Here is a 24,415-nt window from a genome sequence, read left to right as displayed (position 1 = left end):
TCAACACTCTGTCCTATATTGTATCCAAGTCGGTCACATAGTGTGCAATCAAAATAGTTTTGCAAGGGACATTACCTTTCTAGGTTGGTTACTGGTTGAATAATAAGATGTGTGTGTGTGTGTGTCTGTGTCTATATGTTTGTGACTTAAATTTGTAACGTACATTTAACAATTTTTACTCATAACGCTACGATGACTGCAATGTGGCAGTTCATATTAATGTTCAACACTGGGACATTATGCCGCAGACATATACCATCATGTACCACCTGAAACCAGGCCATCCTAACCGTAACCACTTAATGCTCAACGCACAGTCATGCAGCTGCTAGTAACATCTGTATTAGTCTTTGGTATGACTCGGACGGGGTTCGAACCCGAGATCTTCCGAGCGGACGCTCTAACCACTTATGCCACCGGAAAGGTCGACAAATACATACATACAACATACATACATACATACTTAGATACATACATACATACATACAACCATACATGTGTGTGTTGTGTGTGATTTGGACTTTTAACGTAGCTTTAACAATATTTCAGTCATATCACTAAGATGTCTGTATCAGACTTGTAGCATGATGTCCCACCCAGTCACACTATCCTGACACCAGGCCGACCAGTCCTAACACTAACCTCTTAATGCTGAGCGCCAAGCGCGATGCAACTTTTAGTACCATTTTTGTAAGTCTTTGGTATGACTCGGCCGGGGATCGAACACAGGACCTCCCGCATTGTGTCAGGATAATGTGACTGGATGGGACATCATGATACATGTCTGCAGCATGATGCCCAAGTGCTAGACATAACTATAAACTGCCACATTGCAGACATCGTAGCGATATGACTGAATTTTTTTTAAAGCTAAGTTAAAAATCCAAATCACATCACATCGCATCACGTCATACATTATTTAGGGTATATTGTATTTTATATCTGTTCTGCACGAATTATAATTTATGTTAAAGTATGCGAACAGGAATGATGGCATATGGATCATTATAAAAAGTTTAGATTTGACGCACCTTTACATATTTAGAAAGAAAACGTGTGTTATGTGTGTGCGCAATGAAGGATGTAAATGTGCACGTTTCGTTGCTTGCGATTTATTTACAGTTCATTCATCTAATATATAATCCAACACGGAGAGACACTTCTCTCTATTCGTGCGCTACCTATGTAACAACGAAAGCTGATGTTTGAAGATACAACTTTCGAAGCCTCCTACGACCTGTCGTAAATGGCCGAGTGCAGTTCCGATCGAGACATGGTTATTCATAAATGTACTAGGCTGGTACCCTGACTGTCCACTAATATTGTTACAATGGTCAACTGGCTCCTATAAAAACATTATTGTCATGTGACATAACAAAATGGCGGATCATGGAGACCAGGTAGCGTGATTTTCTACTGGATATGACAAATGAGGATCATTTGTCCTGTATTTGGCACAGGTTGGCAGTTTTGACATATAACAGTTTATATGACCTGCATATAACTTTGCAGTTATAGAGAAAGAATGCACCTAGCCACAGGGTGAAAAGCTTGACGTGTATAGTTTTATATTGCTTGCATATAACTTTGCAGTTATGATGAAGGGATGCACCTTGGCACAGGTTGAAAATCTTGACGTGTATAAATGGTACCACTTGCATGTAACTTTGCTGTTATAATGAAGGAGAAAATGAAGCATTTTCATTTCACGATAGTTCTTACTTTAGACCTGTACTTTTGGGTCTTGTCCTATTAAGGAATTGGGAGAGGAACTAATGACCATGAAGTAAAAAACACATGTATGTTATACCTCATGGCATAAAAGTTACCCAGGAATAATGTATTAATGCATATTTGCAGGGAAGGGATCTTTGAGCAAGTTTTCTTACACAAACCATATAAAAAATGTTAGTTATCATCTACTGGAAAGAGCCCAGAACAAGAATCCAAATACAGTGTTATGGAAATGGGTATTTTTTTTACATACATTAAGATAAATATTTGAAGTAATGTGTAGAATCTCTCAAACTGACAGAAAAAGGCCAAGAACAGGATTAATTAAGTGTCTCTTTCGTTGCCATAATTTATAATTTTTGTCAGGAATAAAACTAGAGTCAGTAACAACATGGAGTCTGGAGATCAGTAGGATAATCAGATTGATACATGAAAATATTTGAGTTCTATAGTTACAATTAAATTTAAAATAAGTATGTATGTTCTTTGGGTCTAGTTGTGATAATTCACTATATAATGTTCTTAGTTACACAGATTGCATAAAATGGAATACAGCTTGATGTCACATATCAGTGTCATGTTGCTAAATATATTTTCAACCAAATATGATTTGTATATGTACTTATCTATGAACAATTCCAGGAGCTTCTGCTTTATTATCTTTTAAAACAAGAAAACAATGAGTAAGATACAGAGCCTATTTCACTTGAAAATATGTACAATCTTCCTCCACCAAACTATCATTATCTGCTTGAAAAAATCTGGGCAGAAATAACATAATTCTCACTTGCAGATCATGATAGGAAATGTGACTCTTTCCCCCAATATGTATGTATGTATGTATGCATGTATGTGTGTGTATCTATTATTTTTTCTAAATCTTGTTTGTTCTAGTGAGACCTGCCATAATAGAAGAAATTAGGGGTTGGAGGGGTTGTTCAAAAGTCTAAAATATTTTGTAAACTGTTGCATATTCAAGTCTGAAATTTGGTTTATGCCTTCACCAAAGCTGGCTATTTAATATAACTTATGGGATTTCACATTGGTCACTTGGTCATATTTCAGGGTATTGAAGGTGGGAAGGGCTACCCCTCTGTAACAGCAGTTCGGGACATGATGGGACATTTATAGGAATACATTGTGTACCTCAGATCATGCTGCCAGGGATGTCAGTTGGGTTGATGATTAAAAATTCCCACAATATATATATATATGTATAAGGCAAAATATTTAAATGACATAATTTAAAATCACCCTCTTGGTGTAACCCCAGGGTACCAATTTTGAGACTTATCACATTTCCAGCTATTAACTATGTTTTTAAAAATAGCAACGGCACAGGGGGAATTGTTTTGTTTGTTTATGGCAACATATTATTGTTATTATTATTATTATTATTATTATTGTTATTATTTACACAACATATAATAATAATGATAATAATAATTAGTATTTTTATTATTATTTTTTCATTTACACCAAGTTATTATTATATTATTAGGATTGTTTTTTACACCAACATATTATTATTATTGTTGTTATTATTATTATTATAATTATTATTATTATTAGTAGTAGTAGTAGTAGTAGTATTAGTAGTAGTAGTTTTTCAGTTTCCAGATCAATGTAGGATTTATATATTTATTTTTTATACCAACATATAATAATAATAATAATAATAATAATTTTATTATTATTAATATTATTATTATTATTATTGTTTTATTTGCATCAAAATATTATTATTATATTATTATTATTATTGTTGTTTTTATTCTTTTTATTATTATTATTATTATTATTAATTTCAGTTTCCAGACCAAAGAAGGATTTTTATATGTTTGACATATTTTGAAAAATTGGCAATGAATGACTGTGTACAAATGAAGCATGGAGTACCTATGATTGCAGTTAAAAAGAGGAAAAATTCAGGTGACTCAACATTTTTGTTGTCATTCACATTCCCACAGCAACTATTTTCTCCATTCTCCCAATGGTGACTCTGGCATCATATTCTGACTTTTGTATTTTCTAAGTTTCCCCAGCACCATGGCTTAATACAGTGTATAATTAGTATATATATATGCTAAATATGATAGCTCTTTTAAACTTGGTTTAAAAATCTGACCCAGTTTGTATGGTTAGGTGGATATGCAGACAAATAGACACTAGACATATTGGTTGGCAGGGGTGGATGGTGGGGTTATTCTTGACATGTATTTATGGTTGTTAGTACCTTGATTGTAGTAGCATCATGGTCACTAGACAGGGTAAGGATTTGTTTTCCTCCTTAGCTACCCAACCCCATTAGATTTTTAAATGAATCATTATTTTTATATTGGTAGTAGATGTATGATCAAGGTCAGGTTCACTAGACAAGGGGTCATGCACTTTCTGCTGCTAAATATTTGAAACATTCAGAGTTAAATAAAAGCAAAACTTGATGCCTTCATGTCATTGGAATATATCTCAAGTTTAATTTACTGTGTTGGAGATTCATGGGTTTCAAGTACATGTATTTTTTCCAGATACCATAAATTTATACAATAATACTTAATAATAATGATAGTTGTTTGCTGGCTGTGGAGCCTTAAATAGAATTCAACCAATACTGAATATAGACCATTCATGCCAGTGGTATTACAGATACTTAATCTCATAAAATCCCATAGTGGGGACTTTGTCTAACAATATAGAGTATAGTGTTGGCTTAAAAATGTGCATATTTATGTTTTAATAGTGTCCATTGACTTTATAATTAGTAAAAGCATTTACATGTTTTCACATTAATGACTCATTTTGTTCAATACTGTATTACTATTAGGACACAAACAAACATTACTGCAACAGTTATCAACACCATATAGTGAGTACAGCACCATATTGTGAATACAACACCATATAGTGAGTACAACACCATATTGTGAGTACAACACCATATAGTGAGTACAAAACTGTATAGTGAGTACAACACCATATAGTGAGTACAACACCATATTGTGAGTACAACACCATATAGTGAGTACAAAACTGTATAGTAAGTACAACACCATATAGTGAGTGCAATACCATATTGTGAGTACAACACTGTATAGTGAGTACAACACCATATATGAAGTACGTCATTTAGGTTGTATTCTACAGTAGTCATTTATTGAATATACCAGTACATATTTTTCAGGTGCAACATACAAACTCCGGTATGCAAGAGTAAAATAGCTGTTTGGATTTATAACAAGCAAGGACAATGTCGCAATTAGTGACAAGGAGACTGTGATGGCATTATATGTAGAATATCCACAGAGACAGATCCAATATTCCCTATTCTACTAACAAGGAGACCATGAAGGCATTATCTGTGGAATATCCACACAGAAAAATCCAATATTGTTTATTCTGGTGACAAGGAGACTGTGAATGCATTACCTGTGGAATATCCACACAGACAAATCCAGTATTGCTTATTCTGGTGACAAGGAGACCATGAAGGCATTATCTGTGGAACATCCACACAGACATATCCATTATTGCCTATTCTAGTGACAACGAGACTGAAGGATTATCTGTGGAATATCCACACAGAACCACTATTGCCTATTCTAGTGACACAGCGACTGTGAAGGCATTATCTGTTATATATCCACACAGACAGATCCATTATTACGAATTCTATTGATAAGGAGACTGTGAAGGCATTATCAGTGTAATATCCACCCATACAGATACAGTACTGCATATTCTAATGACAAGGAGATGTGAAGGCATTATCAGTGTAATATCCACCCATACAGATACAGTACTACATATTCTAATGACAAGGAGATGTGAAGGCATTATCAGTGTAATATCCACCCATACAGATACAGTACTGCATATTCTAATGACAAGGAGATATGAAGGCATTATCAGTGTAATATCCACCCATACAGATACAGTACTGCATATTCTAATGACAAGGAGATGTGAAGGCATTATCAGTGTAATATCCACCCATACAGATACAGTACTGCATATTCTAATGACAAGGAGATGTGAAGGCATTATCAGACAGCTTTTTCCACTGAGGTTAGTGGGGCTAGGATATTTAGAGGGGGAAAATGGCAACCATTGTTTACAGACTGCCAACACTCCCCCCCCCCACCCCCGAGTGTAACACATTCGTATTTCATAGTCTATAAGTATTATGCATAAAGGACATGTGGTACTTTTTATAAGGAAGAACTGTGAACCAGTCTTAAAATGGGTGAATTAACATAAAGTAGAGTATATACGAGTGTGGTGGTCCATAATTGGTTAATAATGAAAAGTAAAATTTTAGTAAAAATATTTTTGAGAACTTATCCTATCTGTAATTTTAAAAAGATATAGACACAGTTATATTGATGAAAGTTTAGTATTTTTACAGATCTGACTTAGGAGCACTCAGTAATGAAAGTAACAACTGAATCATTTGGTGCAGAATGGATAACATGTGTTTTATGCACATGTAGACAAAAAGATGCAGTCGCTCATATGATCTCCACATAGAAGCTTGCACCAAGGATAGTTGTACATGGATAAATATCAGTCTGATCAGCAGCACCCAGAAATGTTAAGTTATTAAATTTTGAATATCATGGTGTTTTCATATGAGCGCTGAATTAGTACAGTGAATCCGAAAGGAAACTCACTTGTTATTGAGTACAATTTCATGGCTTCCATGACTAGTGTTATAGTATGTTTAGGTGGGGGTGTTTGTGTGTTTATTTAACTTTTTCCCTTTTATTTATCATGCAGCAGAAATCTAAAAGAAGACTCTGCTTTGGAAAAGAAAGAATCATGGAGTTCTGGAAAAATGGCAACAGTAAGGAAGGTGCTTGAGATCAGCTGCATGAGTTCAGACGAGGAAGGGGCAGATGGTGGGCTTTATTCATGGGAATCCTAAGTGAAGAAGATATTGGACCAAACATATACTAATATGTTCAACAAGATGCAAGAGGCTTCTATTAAAAAGAACCAGGAGCATCAAACAGGCCAAATAAGCTCCTGAAGTCCCAAAAGAATGAAGTAGATAATAGCCAAAAGCGTTCAGGGGGATGATGAAGACAGTGTCAAACAGAGGCCTCCTGAACATTGAGGGGGGGGATTTTCCCTCACAGAATCATGCTGTATATTAAACAGTGCATGAAGAAAATGAAATGAGCTTGAACTTGATGCATCCATGATAACTCCTTGTGTATTTTCATCTATGTGACTAATGTTTAGCTCACACATGTTTTGCTTGCTTGCTTTTGGATTTGCGTACAATAATTATTTTTATGATTGTTGCACCTTGTTTAAGCATTATATATATCTCTGACCCAATTTAACAATCATGACGTAGGTATTTTTTTCACTTCAGGGTGCATGGATTTTGTTTTCACTTTAGGGTTTATGGGTATTTTTTCACTTTAGGGTTTATAGGTAATTTTTTCGCTTTAGGGTGCACTGACAGTTTGTGATATGAAACTGACCCCTGGACTTGTTGCTCACAGTAGGTGATGCATCATAATTTGTTTCTCTCTCTCTCTTTCTCTTGATCCTCTGAAGCCTGTTGGCATGAGTAATGAATGACAAAGTGGTAACATTTTTTCTTCATATATTTTAACAATTTTAACTTTTTTAAAACTTAATTTCATTAATGAAACCCTTGTTAAAATGATCATACATAAAAACACTAAATGCTGAATAAAAATTAAACATCTTAGACATTAATGTACATAAGATGATCATCTATTCATGCCATTATGTTAAACTGTTTAGTTTTTGGGAAGTCATTTAGCTAAAGTTGTGGGATGGGTGCATTCTTGTTGTATATAACACAGATAGTTTGATTTCTGTGAATAAAGGGTGTTCTATATTAATTGTGTTATCTCTCTCTATATATATTAATACTCCTTTCCATCCATCCAACACATTGTCATTAATGCAACTATTCCCAGAGTTTTTCATAGATTGCCCTGAAAATTGGTAACTATTATGATCATGGTTGGAAGACAACCATGTCAACAAATCACTCTACTCCTCATTGTTTTTGGAGGTCCTGTTCCTTTTGTGCTACTGCTGAAAATAGTGCCAGACAACATTTCATTGTGAATGCAAGTTATCTTGCTATTTTATTGACTGCAGTTAAACATAGTCTATATTATATAGTCATCATTCATAAATGCACATATTGACAAATCTCTGTGCTTCCTTAATGTATGGAAGAGTTATTGACCTTGTTTACTTATGGCTTGATGCAGTGTATGTCACAATTTTTAATGCAGCTATTATTGCACTTTTTATTGGACTGTTGCAAAACTATGTATGTACAGTGCTGATCATCAGATGATATGACTCATTATTGTGTTAACATAATTTTCACAAGAGTTGTCCTCAGTTTTGGCAATAGACATTCAAATCATGAGGTAGGGATGCAGGAGAGATAAGAGTATGTTTATATGAACAAAGTAGTCAACATTTGTATGGTTTATATCAGAAATAGAGTTGGTGTTGAATAACTGTTTGGTTAAAAATTAGCTCATTATAGATGAAATGTAAATCAAATAAACCTTAAGAAAAAAATAGTGTCAGTTTGTACTTGGGTCGGATAATTAATAATGGATGTAACTGATCAAGTGACCAATTCATATTATTGTTTGATTCTTTTACCGTATAGTTTTGCACTTATTTTATTTTAGACAACTATTGATTTCAAAGGTATTTATATTTTGATAAAGGTTTTAACCAAAAAATGCTAGAGACATCACAACAAAGTTTTTACTGTGATATGAAACATTGAGTGTTCTGTCAGCGGGAAAGAACTAGATGGCCATTCATATTTTCTACAATTTTTTGGGGGGGATCATTGAAAAAGATCATTTATTGCATCAGTAAAGAAAGTCCTGCTTATTTTTGTCAGATTTTGGTATTAAGATAATCCAGTTTATTTCTGTCAGATTTAGGTTTTAAGAAAATCCAGTTTATTTCTATCATGTTTTACTATTAAGAAAATCCAGTTTATTGATGTCAGATTTTGGTATCAAGAAAATCCAGTTTATTGCTGTCAGATTTTAGTATTAAGAAAATCCAGTTTATTGCTGTCATATTGTATTATTAACAAAATCCAGTTTATTGTTGTCAGATTTTAGTATTAAGAAAATCCAGTTGATTGACGTCAGATTGTATTATTAAGAAAATCCAGTTTATTGCTGTCAGATTGTATTATCTTGGTAACAGACAGCCTACCATTTTTTTACTTTGAAAAGTGCGTATGTCTGCAACATTTTACATCGTAACATAAATATCCATAAATATGACTGTCTCTTTTTGTTTAATTGATACAAGCCATTGAAATTAAATATTTTGTAAAGGCAATTGTATAAGTGGATAAATGTATGCATTATGTTCAATCATTTACATTCGAAGCACATTATAAAGGCAAATGTCTGATAAATGGATGTAGCATAACCACGATGGGAATGTTTTTTTTACTGTCCATTGTGCATGCCAGTATTTTTTAGTTATTGGAAAAATTAATTTTATAATAAAGGATGATGCTGTTAGTTTATTGTCTTAGTTTGTTCTTTGCATATTTGCTCTATACTTCACACTTATCTGTCCCATACAGCCACAATCTTATTCTGTAGTGAACATATGTCTTCAAAGACGTGAAGTTGTATGACATAAATTATACATGCACTGAATTACAATAAGTATTGTATTTAGTTAGGCTTGTCTACATGACCTGAATCTGTTAAGAGAATAATGTTGCATAGGATCTATAGGTATATGTTACTTGTGTGTTGCATAGGATCTGTAGGTATATGTTAACTTGTGTATTGCATAGGATCTATAGGTAAATGTTAACTTGTGTGTTGACAATTGATCATCGTAATCTTAATAGTAAGACTTTTGGCTTAATTTCTCAGGACTCAGATGTGGTTTCAACATTTGTAGAATAAGTATGTAACTTCCCATTGGTTAGGCTAGGTCACATGAATAGGTCAAATTGAAACAAATGAGTAGTGTTTTCTGTTTCATGGGGTCTGTTGTGAAATACAGATGCAATATATGGTGTATATAAGGAGAGAATTAAAAAATCAGTTTCATTTCAACTTTTGAGACATTCACACTTATTTTGTTCATGTAGTAAGTCTGCAGTTTGTATGTTGTACTTAGATATTATTTGAGAGGAAAAATTTTGGAGGGGTGTGATTTGGACTTTTAATATGGCTTTAAAGATTATTCAGTCATATCGCTAAGTTTGCAGTGTGTCAGTTTATAATGATGTCTAGCTCTGGGGCGTCATGCCGCAGACTTGTAGCATCATATTGCACCCAGTTACATTTTCCTTATACCAGGCCAACCAGTCATAACTCTAGCCTCTTAATGTTGAGCACCATGCGAGGCAGCTGTTAGTGCCATTTGTTTGAGTCTTTGTTATGACTTTGATGGGTTTAAACCCCCAACTTCCCACATCTGAGGCAGATGCTCTAACCACTAGACTAAGAGAGTGGTCCCATTTTTGCTCGGACTGTTCAGTAGAAATGGAAAGTGCTCATTATTTGGACTATATTATTATTTGAGAACTGTTATAAATTATTAAAAGGAATTATGGACAGTGCGTCTTGAGAGGGACGTGGTTCTTGGAGGACCAGTGCATTTCTGATTCTCACATTTTCATTTACAACTTTGATAATTAAATTCTTTGTTGTCTTTTTTATGTTACTTAGTTTGTGACTGTAGAGTTGTAAAACCCATGCTCACAGAGGTGAAAATGATTGAGAGTAATGTAAAGCATTATTGCAGGAAATTACACACAAGATATACACTGATGAATGGAAATCAGATTTGCTTGTTATCAAATTTGCAGTGGAAAATACTCATTTTGTTGCCAGTAAAGACCAATAAGAAATAAGGAATAATACTTCATGCAACTTTCATTGTTGTAAACGTAACCACTGGCTACTTTAAAGGCAACTATTGACTGTTAGAAAGGTAACTATTGACTACATTAAAGGTAACTATTGACTACTTTAAAGGTAACTATTGACTACTTTAAAGGTAACATTTGACTACTTTAAAAGTAAATATTGACTACCTTAAAGCTAAATATTGACTGCCTTAAAGGTAACTATTGACTACTTTAAAGGTAACTACTGATTATTTTAAAGATAAGTATTGACTAATTTAAAGGTAACTATTGACTACATTAAAGGTAACTATTGACCTCATTAAATGTAACTATTGACATCATTGTGACATTACCATTTTAACGACGACGGGACTATATTATACTCAAGATATGCATCCGGTATAACTTGTTAAATAGGATAAGAAAGCGTTGCCAGTATTTCTAAAATTGTATTTCGGATACTGAAGTAAGTTTCAAGATTACATTTTCCTTTTTGTGACCGTGAAATGTGAGACATAACAAAACAATGTTAATATAGTATATATTTAGAAAAAGTGCAACGAATTATCATCTCAAGGTTTGTAAAGTAGTGGGCCGGGCAGTCAATAATTTAACAGGATGTACAGCTGGTCGGACAATGTTGTATTATAATACGCACATCATAAGACAAAGGTATAATACATTATTCCATAAAAAGTGTCCATTTGAACGTATTTACTAAAAGAAGGATGTTACTTCATTTTCCGACAAAAGCAATAAATGCGCGATATAGAAACAATAATCATTCCTTGGTAAGTGTAGGAAATGAGGTGCATTTGGCGAATCATTATTTTTCATTTACATCTTCGTCTTAAGGTCATATAATAACTGGAAGTAATGCGTGATTTGTGCTTATTTACTCAAAGCAGCTATAATTTTGCTCTCCAGAAAGAGAGTAGATACGTATACACATATTGGTCATATTCGTCAATCGAAATACAGTGCAAGTCACACTGTGTAAATCATTACATGAACAAGTAATCCACATATGTTGTCGTTTTAGCTAATCTATTGTACGGCTTGTCTCGTATGTAAATCTTTGAATTCCAACTTTTCTGTCCTTTCTTTATCCTGTAATGTTTCAGCGATTTAGTACTTCTTCGCTTTTGGGCAACAAGTACATTGCGCTGCTAATTACAACAACAACTTTAAACGGCAGACAGCTAATCATCAAATATGCACTGCCTCTCTGAAGTTTGTGTCTTATTCTTCTTTCACTGCATTCTCAATAAAACTGTGCATATAATTATAAAGTCACTCATCTCTCAATTGTCATGTGGACTGATATAAGAAAAACGAACCGCGAATGCGGTAAGGTGTGTTCAGGAAAGTAGACAAACAAAACGAATATTGTTTTATTTCAGAATAGTATAACGTTTTCAAAAATGTTCAGCTGCTTATTTTTTCGAAGATATTAGCTGTCATTCTGTTTTCTAAATCCATGCTTTTTCTTCAATATTTGATTCATTTATATAATTCAAGATTTTTTATTGCACAAATGCCTGCAGAACCTTTCTCGTTACACTACAGCATATCAGAAATGATTATTTCCGTTATGTCGATATCATTTGGAAAACAAATGTGGATCAAGCACATTCATAGGACGGCAAATGGTATTTCAGCACATTGGTAAAATTGCCCAGTGAATGTTTAATTCTTAATAATTCCAATTTTTATACATGAAACCGATTTTCTCCAATACGATTTGCTGTAAACGGTCACGTCATACTGATCTGGAATTTTTTACACATCGATAAATTCTGGGACTACTTTCGGTTTTTGTACTGTTTGCAATATAAATATACATTGTAGACACGTCAATGTGAAACAATTGTTTCATCTTTTATTTTTTTATTCATAAAATAAATATAAATTATACCCTTTTTATACTTGTTCCAATATTCTTTGACTGAAATGTATAGCTTACAATTTCACGTTCGTCTGTTACATAGGCGCGCAAAATGGCCGATTACGGTGATTTTTCACTGCAAATTTCTGCGGAATTTTTGAAACAATTAGATGACAAGGAGTTAATATAAATAACAGCAGCGATTGAAACAGATGAAGATGGATTTGACGATAAAGCGATAGATGTTACAAATGCTGAAAAGGAAACAGAACAACAGAGATTGATAAATTCCCTCACAGAGCACACCATGACCTCAGTCACCCTAGCCATACACAACATCAACAATAAAAGCGTGGAAACTGGGTCAGTCAATTTTGAGGCCGCTGAGGGATATAAACCAAGAGTCAAGAAATTATCTAAGGAGGACGTAAAAGCTACAATATTGAAATAAATCCATACTCTCTGGCTACTAAACGAAACACAAAATGAGGAATTGGCGTTTTCAGTGGTATTTTTCTATTTGTTTTATTTTAATTTCATTTGCTTATTTAAAAAAACGTATGTGGGTGTTGGTGGCATGGTGTGATATGACCACTTACACAAAAATAAAAACAAATATTTATGAGACCATTATTCAAAGACTGAATAAAGTTTTTAAATGGTAAAACTACCATCTCCGCCAATGTGACTTTAACAGCATTGAAAAAAGTATATAATAAAGGTGATTGTTTTGCTAATTTAAATTATTTTGGATGTGTAATCATTAATTCCTTCCAGCACTCCAGCACTCACTATGCAACCAAACAAGACATATTATCGGTTTTGCGAGCAATTCTACATTTAACAACCGCACATTTAATTTCACATTAGATAAATGAAAAGGTCTTTTTTAATTATTAACGCTGATGAAAAAGATATAAAATGTTATTCCTGTATAGGACATACTAAAATTAAAAAAGGAATGGGATTTTTATATGAAAAGAAATGTGCTGACACCACGGGTAGCCATTGCTTAAGATGGTAAGTATGAAGTTGCCGAATAAACGTGACTGACTGTAGTTACATCTCATTTGACATTAGATCACTGAAAGGGTTTTCATAAGTATTAACGCTGTTGAGAATGATATAAAATGTTATTCCGGTATTTATTTAATTGTTACCTTTATGTTAGTAAAGGATAGCATCATCTTGTTTATATTTCCATGTTGTTCATTGATAGAATCCATTATGATTTAAGGTTTGATTGGAAATTTAATCTAGCACACTTGTTCATTCCGTATCAGCTGTTATTATACGGTCATGGTCAAATGGCATTAGCAGATGGGACTAACTAAAACTGAACAAGAATGTTGTAAATAAACTAAATGTGTTGAAACCATCGGTAGCCATTGCCTGATATGCAAAGTATGAAGTTTCTGAATAAACGTAACTGTGACAGTAGTCAATATGGTCGTGTGATTCTGTACAGGTTATGTGTTATATGGCGATGTGAAGCAGCGAATGAAAGGAAAGTACGCGTTGCTTAAATTGGAATTATTGATGGAATAAGTTGATTTGACGAAAGAAAGGACGAAATTGGAATTATAAGGATTAAATGATCATGGCTGGGTATGTATCGATGTTTAAATTGTACCTAATCACTCACAATATTAACATATAACATTATTTATTTCGTGAGTGATTAGGCAAAATTTGCACATCGATAAATACCTAACCATGATCATTTAATCCTATACACAAAATAATGATACAAAAAAATGTTTTGTTATGTGCTGGATAAAAAAAGTGTATTGTGTGTGCTGGTGTGGACATTCTTAAAAGACAAAGATAATCTAATTAGAAAACCTTATAAGGAGTCCTTAATGTTCTCATCAAGGGAAATGAATACGTTGTAAATTATGCAACTACGACACTGTTATAATTAAGTGCACGTTGCACACTTAAAACGTTTTCCAGCCCTCGGTTGATATTTGAATATTAGAAGACAGGAAACATAAAAAGTTACACTTTCCATAACGGTTCATCTTACACGATGAGTTTTTCAGACCCATCTGGATACACTTCTCCTAAAGTGTTAGGCAACGTCAACTGCAACAATTTTGTCACAGCTGATTGTTTCATTTTCCTTTATGTGGTGCGCATAAGTGAATGATATAATTATCGGATTTGTTGTTGTTGTTGAGTTTAATTATAGTGGCGTGCTCACAATTGTGCATGTGCCACTTTTTTCTGACTGCACCGCAGCCTGCTAGTTATTCCTGGGGAAGGGAATGGTGCCACCTCCCCCAGCCTTTTATGGATTCAAGGAACCCTGATAATTTGGCCTCCGTCTGTGGGTCCATAAAGGTCCCTTACAGTTGAATGGTTGGTTGTCATTAGTGGGAAGTAGAGCTCGGGAACTGTCCTGGTTGCTTCACATCGCTGGATTCTTGTTGCATTTGCCTGGTGTTTCCTGCGGTTTTTTTTTTGTTTTTTGTTTTTGTTTTTTCTTTTTTTTTTCTTCAAAATGTTCTAAAAAGGGTGTGTGTGTTCTATGCTGTTTATATAGGTTGTTAGTAGAAATCATGTAAGAAGAGAGATTGTCAAGGTTATTATGGTATTACTAGTCGAGGTGTTTATGGTTTGCTTCCTACGTTATGTTATTTATAAGTTTTTAGATATTGCATCTTTAAGTTATTTATTTATTAATGTTTTTAGAGAATGAAAGTTATTTATACTTTATTTAGCAAGAAACCGGAGTCCTAGCCGATTATACGGTTCGTTAAGGACATCTAGGACCGGAGTCCTAGCTGATTACTCGGTTCGTTAAGGAAATCTAGGACATCCGATTTTGCGGTTTCCTTAGTTTTTCATAGGTGCTTCGTAAGTGAATTATTTATTAATATTTTTATAAAATTGAATGATCTGTTATGGGTTTTTATGTGGGAGCGTCTAAATTTATTTAGCTAGTCACTGGATCTTTGGATTTTGTGGGGATAGTAATTAAATTTTGTTCCTAAGTCCTGCTGAGTCTATTAATCTATTGAAATTTTGATATGCTGATTGTTTATTTTTATTAGAGTCCGTAAGTAACTCTGGGTATGTGTGTGGTGATCCAATCTCTTTTTGGTTTTTGATAAATATTTTCCTAGCGGGTTGATATTTTGGGCATATATTGAATACGTGGTGTAGATCTTCGGTGGTATGACAGTTAAAGCAGTTAATGGTTGCTGGTTTGGGTCCTATAAACCTTCCAAAACTGCTTGCTAGTTAAGTTTTCCAGTTATTATCCTGTTTATGGTTTTCTGTTCTAAATATGTACCCTTAGGTAGCTGTATGTTCCTATCAAAGGTTTTTTGGGTTTCGTGGTGCTTTTTACCTTTTGTGGAGGAGTTCCAAAAATCTTGCCATTTTTGGTCTATAAATGTTTGTGCGAAGCTTAGTGCTTCTGTAGAGCTATAGTTAAGCTTGATAGAGGTTTGATCTCCTGGTTTGGTTTGTGCAACTTTGTCTGCTGTTTCGTTGCCAGAGATTCCAATGTGCGATGGTATCTACATGAGCTCGACTAATTGATATGCTTTGGTGATATCGTCGATTAATTGGCATGCTCTATCGAGGAATTATTCCCTAGAGTGTGTATAGTGTGTATTGCGATTTTGCATCGATTTGATAACGCTTAAGGAATCGCTTATAATGACTGCTTTAGGTATTTGGTTGTCTTTGATCCATTGTAGTGATTCAACTATCCCAGAATTCAGTGGTGTAAATGGAGCAATGGTCAGGTAATCTGGATCCCGTTTGTACATTGAATTCATAGATGACTATTGCTGCTGCTGTTCTTGGTGGGTTGTTTGTTTTTCATCCATCGGTATATATTTTAACAATGTCCGGGTATTTTTGGTTGATTTCGTTTACCAGTGCAGGTTTTAGTAAGTTTTCTTGTCCTTCTTTATTGCCTAATTTGGTAGCTTCAATGTTAATCCTTGATGGTTTTTGTAACCATGGTGATTTGTTCTGGTCTGTATTGTTTGTTACCTGTTTTTTTTATTAGAGGTATCTTTTCTCTTAGTTCAAGGATTACTTTGCCACTAGGTGTGCAGGGTATGATTTTGGGGTTGAAGACAACTTTGCACTTGTTTATAGCTATTTTGGTGGGATGGTTGACTGGCTGGGTATCTAATCGAATAGAGTATCGGACGAGCAGTTCTTGCCTACGTAATTTTAATGGGTAGTTCTCCAGTGTTTGTAGGTTTTCTAATGATGTTGAGGGGAGTGTTCCTGTGCATAATAGTAAGGCTTTTCTGTGGATAGTGTCGAGTTTTTTGTAGTACAGGTTGCTTAGCAGAGTTATATGCTTGGCAACCGTAATCCAGTTTTGATCTATATCGTGTGGAGGGTTTCCTGGTTGGTTGCCCAGACAGTCCCTGTTATGTTCCTCAGTAAATTGAGATCTTTGTTACAATTCTGGGTGAGTTGTTCAATGTACTGTTTCCATGTGAGGTGGTTGTCAAAGAACATTCCTAGGAATTTTACTACTGTTACGTATTTAATTAATTGATTTTGTATATAGAAGTTTGGATAGACTAGGTTGTTACTTCCTTTGGGGGTGAATATGATTGCCACAGTTTTTTCATGAGATATTTTGAAACCCCATTTGTCCGCCCATCTCCCTATGTTGTTTAGGCTCTGCTGGATTTCATTAACTACTGTTTTATTGGCAGGATTTCCATTCCTCCATATGCCACTATCATCTGCAAATTGTGACAAGTTTATTTTTGTGGAGGCTGCATTGAGATCAAGGTCGTTTACCATTAGGTTAAATAGATGGGGACTTATTACACTGCCTTGCGGTGTTCCATTTTCAAGTGAAAATTCTTCCGAATGGATGTTGCCTATTCTTGTGGTAGTTTTCCTGCCTGTGAGGAAATCGCCCATCCAGTTAAATAAGCGTCCAGTTATTCCAAATTGGTTTACTTTGGCCATTAGTCCATTGGTCCATACTAGGTCAAATGCTTTTTCTAGGCCTAGAAAAGCCGCTATGAGGTTGCGATAGGATTTCCTATGTGCCTCAAAAGCGAGTTTGATGTCTGTATCCAATCTGAGAAGTTGGTCAGTGGTGGACCGTTTCTTCCGAAAGCCACATTGATTTATGGAGAGTAGGTTATTGGTTTCTACGTGGAGTTTTAACCTATTTGCGATTATTGTCTCCATTATTTTGCAAATATTGTTTGTAAGGGAGATGGGTCGGTACGAATTTATGTTGTTGGGATCTTTACCTAGCTTGGGGATTGGTATTACTAAGGCCTGTTTCCATTTGGTGGGTAGTTGGCCTTTATCCCATATCCTATTAAAGAGTTTGATTACGGCTATTGTTATATTGATAGGTATGTTTTTTTTAATAAATAATGTAACCTAACTGGTCCTTACTAGGGGATATTTCGTTTTTGGATCGTAGGGCTATCTCCCATTCATGTACTGTGATGTCGCTATTTAGGTGAGATTTTTTTGTTCCTTGGTCTTGAAACATTTGAGGTTGGGTTACCTCCATTAGTTTGTTGTGTTCTTGAAAGTTTATGGTGTGGTTATTGTTGCTACTCATGTTCGAAAAATGCTTCGCTAGGAGGTCTGCCTTATCTTTATTTGTTATGGCATTTTTAATTTTTGGGGCTGAGGTAGTTGCTTTCCCTTTTATGGCTTTTATCTTGTCCCATATTTGTTTTGAGTTTGATTTTAGACTCAGTTTAGAGCAAAAGCTTTGCCATAGATTAATTTTAGCAGCTTTTTTAGTTTGTTTTAGTGCTTTTTCTTTATCTTTATATTGCTGGAAGTAGATAGAATTTTTTGGTGCGTTTTATATTTATTTAAGACCCTTTTGTGTCTTTATGTGCTATAGTGCACTGTTTAGTCCACCATGGTACAGGGTTTTTATTTTGGATACAAAGTTTTCTTTGGGATGCATCGGTTAGCTGCTTCTATAATTGTATCTGTTATGTTATCATAATACATGTCAATATTTGGGCTTTCTAAGTTATCTGGATTTACTCTAGCTAGTAATAATTGGAATTGGTCCTAGTCTGCCTGTTGGTACCTCCATTTAGGTGGGGTTTCGTTTGGAATGTGTTGAGTTTTTGTTTGAATATTGATTGTGATTGGGAAATGGTCACTTCCTAATGTATCTTCTTGATCAACCCACCAATTTGTGATTTGAGCCAATTTTGGGGTAGCTATAGTTAGGTCTATGGCTGAGAGAGTGCCATCCTCAGGGTTTAATCTAGTGTTCGACCCGTCATTTTAGATGACCAGATTGTTCTCAGTTATCCATTTTCAACCATTTTCCCTCTTTGATCTTTCTTTTTACCTCCCCATAATTCACTGTGTTTGTTGAAGTCGCCACTGATAATTAGATTGTTGTTGTTGTTATTAGTGATTGCCCTTAGTGAGATTATCTTGGCAGGGCAGAAGGTACCCTCTGGATCGTATGCATTTATTATCTGAATGTTTGTGGTTCCTATATTTATTATTACTGACATTATTTCGATGCTATTATTGATGTTTAGGTTAGGGGGTGCTTCTATTATTTCATAGTAGATTAGTGTATCTATCAAAAAAATTGCTAGTCCACCCCATTTCTGCCCCATTTGGTCTGTTTTTAAAGATTCCCTGGGTATAGCCTTGTAGTTTGGGCAGGCGTTTGTGTTCTTGTGTTATGATGGTTTCCTTTGGCAGATTACGTCTGGTTTACGGCCGTATTATTCAGTTTGTTCTGCAGTTCTGATAGGTTTTTAAAGATTCCTCTGCAGTTCCATTGCCAGATGGTGATTTTATTAGTATAATTATCGGAGCGGATAAGTATAAAACGTGATAACTTGTATGACCATAGTCGCGTGCACATAGGCACGTCGCGTTTTCCCCTCTCTCTCTCTCTCTCTCTCTCTCTCTCTCTCTCTCTCTATATATATATATATATATATATATATATATATATATATAATGGCTGGTGTAGCTTATTCACAATTGCATGATTCTAACGAGAATTCGTTGTAATTTTCCCACCGAAATAATCAATAAACATAACATATATATATTAGCCGTGAACTCAAGATGGATGACAGCAGTTAATTATACACGCGATGTTTAAATAAAATATGCAACATAAGTACGACACCAAGTCCAATGGTAGCTACAAACATTATAGGATAATCAAAAACACTAATGCAAACACTATCCACATATCTGCTAAACTGTATTACTGTCATTTGATAGACATTTGTTTAAAATCAAAGTAAACGTTTTTAGTACCGAAGGGATAAACAAATGGATAAACGATTCCACTTTGAAGACGTCAATGCTCAAATAAAAAAATGATTAAATACAAATGAAATGATTAAATAAAATTAAAAACGCTCTGTGGTTACTGTATATAGTAATGGTTCTGTACATACATTATTCAAATTAGAATTTGTATTGTAAGGAACACAATCTAGAATCACAACAAGAAAATGGTTTTCGATAAAATAGCAGATGGAAAAAATGACTGTTTGATTTGATATTATTTTTATAGGGTTTAATGCCATTTTTCAGCGCAAGATAGGCTATACATGACGGCCAGTATAAATAATAGACGAAGAAGCAGGAGAAACCCAGGAAAGAACCACCCCCAACCCACGAGAAGCTACTGTCAAGCTTTCTCACATACCCAATTTGGCCGAGCACGAGACGCGAGCCCATGCAGAGGTGAGATGGCAGTGATCCGTAACGGTGAGCGTTTTAGATCATTTCGCCACTAGGGGCCGCCAGTGACTGTTTGAAATAAACGATATAAATGATTTAATAATCCTGACGAAACGTCCGTTGGTCTAGTGGTTAGAGCGTCCGCCTCGTATGCGGCAGGTCGCGGGTTCGAGCCCCGGCCGAGTCATATCAAAGAATTATAAAAAGGGTACCAGCAGCTACTTCGCAAGGCGCTCAGCATTAAGAGTTTAGTGTTACGACTGGTTGGCTTGGTGTCAGGATAATGTAACTGGGTGGGTCATGACGCTATATATCTGCGGCATGATGCCCCAGTGCTAGCCATCATTATAAACTGTCACACTTCATGTTTGAAGACTAAACATGTTAATATAGGCGAGTACCCTTTTCGGAAACCAGTTTGAGTTTCATAGATTACCTCCCTTTCACTTGTCCAAGCAGTCTTTATACAAGATAGCGCTGACCTTCTTATTTAGCACAACGATGCGTGAAACGCTTGACAATTGCTGGGATAATTTAATACAGTTATTTATTTATTTTTTGACACATAATAACTTGACCCATGCATGCCTGCCAGATTGAAACGCAGAATTAGACAACTGGGTCAATATTGGAGTAGTGTATGTCACAGTGTGTTTTAATATCTCATTGAACATACTCCAGAGTAATAACGTATAGTTTAAATCATTAATGCTTTATACTAACTCGACAGTTTCATTGGAATAATGTTACTGCACAACTTCTTTGCTAGAGATAAACTCATTTCTCCTTGGTAAATGCCAATATGTTTTAATTGGTCACGTAGCAACAAAAACAGTGCAGATGTGTCATGTTTGGCTTCATCGTTGCTTCAGGGACGTTTTGTTGAATATAATAAGAAAATAAAGTGTCTCCGGCATTTCTAAAATTTTATTCCTGACAGGAAACCAGTTTCATGATTACATTTTCCTTCCTGTGACCTTGGCGTTTGGGATAAAACAGACAATGTTAGCAACATTATACATTTAGAAAAAGAAAACCATTAATTAGCATTTCATTGCTTGTAAAATTATGAACCCGACAGTCAATCCTTAAACAGGACGGACAGTTGGTGGGACACTGTCATATCATTATAGGCACATCGTGAGAGAAACGTATAATTTATTAGTATATTAAAATGTCCGTTTGTACGCATTTATTGAACAAACGATGCTACTTGTTTTTCCGTCGAAAGCAATACATGCGCGATATAGAAAAAAATATGAACTAGACAAGGGTTTGAAAATAATCCTTCCTTGGAAATGGCAAAAAAATGAGGACAATTTGTCTAATAACTACTTTTCATAAATATTGTCATCTTAGAAATCACTTAGTAAATGCATGATTTGTACTTATTTACTGAAAGCAGCTATAATTTTACTTACTCTTTCTTTCTTCTCTCTTTCTTCCTGAAAGAACAGAATAAATTTGATATTAGTCAAGATGAAATATCCCAAATATTTGCTCTCAAAAGAGGGAGTATATACGCATGCACACATTCACAAACGATGATCCAGTGTATGATGTGACCACATTATATAAAGTATGATGCATAGTTTACATTTCGCTATAAAATCCCAAAACTATCAGTACGAACGTAGGAGAGTGGCAATAAAATAAACCATCGACAAAGTTATTGTTGCATGACTATGAAATCTTTGAGCACACGAACTAACATTAATTTAAACGTTGTGTCCCTACTTTCAAACAATACAATCTGGCCACGCTCATAAGCTACAAATATGTACAACAAAATAAACTATCGACAAATTTGCTCTTGCATGACTAAGAACTCTTTGATCAAATTGCAACACATCGACTAATCATTGTGTGACAACGAACTAACATACATTTAAATGTTGTGTCTTTACTTTCAAAAAATAAAATCTGGTCAGGCACATAAACTACAAATATATACAATTTCTGTTGAGGCCATGACGTGGGAACTAAAAACCAAGTTGTCTTATACATAACAAAATATCCTCCTCGTACATTAATGTTAATCAATCATCCAAATTGCGTGCACATTTAAAAACTTAAAGTCTAGACTCCGGAACAAATGACCTAATTACATTCCCTTCTTGTAGAATTGACCAATATCAAGCACGATATGTCACATTATGTATCTGGGTAAAGTTTTCTGTCAACATCGCAATAATGCTTGGAATAGTAAGGACCGACTAATTAATAAGTAACATAGCATATCATGCATTTTTTTAAACGAGTACGATTTATCGTTGGTCGGTAAAGCTCACTGCGTACACTAAGTGACTGAGAACGTATTCACACTCTCAAGCGTAGAAAACTACAGTATCAGTGTAATGGGGGTTCTTACACTTTTGTTTGAATGAAAAATTGAGCGATGCCACCTTGATATATGCAACTAGATTGTGTGGATTTCTGGATCAGTTGTTTGTTTTGTTTGTGCCTGAGAGTGTGTGTTTTCAGTGTCAGTGCGTATATAATATTGATCATCGTTTTTTGTGTGTGTATGTGTGTGGTTGATGGCGAATTTATGAATACCATAGGTGGAGTATCGTTTATCATCAATGGAGCACGCATGTTATGTTAATGAGTAGCGTAGAGATGTGAAGTCGATGTACTGGAATGTTCTCATGGTGTAACAGTGTAGATGTCCTTGTCTGTAGTGAACGACGCCAGCGATTTTACCGACGACATATTTTTTGACGGTGCCATCGTTATTAGCTATGAAGTACATTTTGGATGGGTGTTCCATTGCTTTCGTTTTTGAACTTTCCTAGGACCTTTTTGTTATCGTCGCAGTGGAAAGGTCTATGTGTGGGATAGTCGCTGAGATCGAAAAGTTCTTCATGGTCGAACAGGTGTTGCTACAAATTCTGTATCGGTCATTAGCAGGTTATTGTTTTTGATAAAATCATAATGAAACTTGTAAATGACCATTTTGGAGAGATCATCAATGGCCGCTCCGACGTAGATGTGTTTATCGAGTTTGAGATTGTTTTTCCCTGGATTCGATGGCGACGAGATATTTATTGAAGATTTTCGTGTGCTGGTAGGCTTCATTGGCGACCAGTTTGTCTCGTCGTTTGACGCTATTCACCATGTCGAATGTCTTTTTATGGTTTTTACGAAGACGCTGCTGCTCGTAAGTTTGGAGACAATTTTGCCGAAGTATGTGGTGGAGATTTCATGTTGTTTCGTGTTAACGTCGATGTAGGTTTCATCCACGGGGATTGTTGAGACTTGAGGGTGCGATTAATTTTATCGAACACAAACCCGTGTTTGATAGCTTGTTTGAGTAGACGATGATGCAAAAGTACTTGTTTTTATCCATGAGATTGGGCACATGTTTTTTCACTTTGGAGTCTCCCAGACTGAACTTATTTTTTATTTGCCCGTGCTGTTCCCGAGACAGGATTTCGTTAGTGACAAGAATTCATTCAGCGCATAATGGATAACATTTGTGAGCATCGTGAAGATATTCAAGATAAACGAGATCGACCTCGACGAAATAGTATACATCGTCCGCGAATCCTGTTCGTTTCTCGTGGTAAATCTTAATCATTTCTGTCAATTTAGAATCTGATATTATTCCATCGCTAAGGCCTAATTTTATCAACGATGATAATTTGGAGTATGATATCGTCGCTGTAATCAGTTTTATTATACACTCATGCAATTTTGTATTTGTACATGTAAATATATTTTCCCTATGATATGAAGAACACCATTAATTGCTATTGCAGCTGAAGCACAAATTGTTATAACTGCTGGTGATGCCATTGTTACTGTTGATAACAATACGCCTGTTCCAGCGATAACAGCGGACACCAAATGCACAATTATGTCATAGACATATACTCGTCTGCGATATTTTATTTTAACTTTTACAGTATACTCGTCAACGATACTTTTCAGTTTGGTTTGCCACTCACATACTTGTTTGCATCTGTAATGTTTAGCATCGATTGGGCATTTCATTATATTTCGGACAGAGGTGATCGGTAAAAGCAAGCGCTTTAGACCACTCGGTCAACCGGGATTCCTGCATGATAATAAATAAGGTAATAAATCGCACAGTATCATGCAATCAATATATTTTTCGGCTCTCAATTTCCATTGACTGGCTGTCATTGTAACCGCGTGAT

The 24,415-nt window shown here is 35.0% G+C and overlaps 1 protein-coding gene and 1 long non-coding RNA gene across 3 annotated transcripts in view; one reads left to right on the top strand and one right to left on the bottom strand.

Annotated features, from left to right (window-relative positions):
• The window catches only part of LOC149769958 (E3 ubiquitin-protein ligase TRIM33-like), an 80,425-nt gene that overhangs the window by 7,079 nt on the left and 48,931 nt on the right, over positions 1–24,415 (bottom strand). For both annotated transcript variants that reach the window (XM_089949618.1, XM_089949617.1), the window contains one exon: positions 21,671–21,694. In XM_089949618.1, the coding sequence (XP_089805744.1) occupies positions 21,671–21,694 (24 nt within the window). The remainder of the gene's footprint in view (positions 1–21,670; positions 21,695–24,415) is intronic.
• LOC149769959 (uncharacterized) lies at positions 1,368–9,299 on the top strand. Its single transcript, XR_016419001.1, has 4 exons — positions 1,368–1,460; positions 3,546–3,666; positions 4,916–5,799; positions 6,511–9,299. It is a non-coding gene; the product is annotated as an uncharacterized LOC149769959 (long non-coding RNA).

This window comes from Sinohyriopsis cumingii, unplaced genomic scaffold (assembly GCF_028554795.1).
Source record: "Sinohyriopsis cumingii isolate HCF-2022 unplaced genomic scaffold, ASM2855479v2 utg002932l, whole genome shotgun sequence".
Taxonomy (NCBI): Eukaryota; Metazoa; Mollusca; class Bivalvia; order Unionida; family Unionidae; genus Sinohyriopsis; species Sinohyriopsis cumingii.
This window is presented reverse-complemented; position numbering and strand designations above follow the sequence as displayed.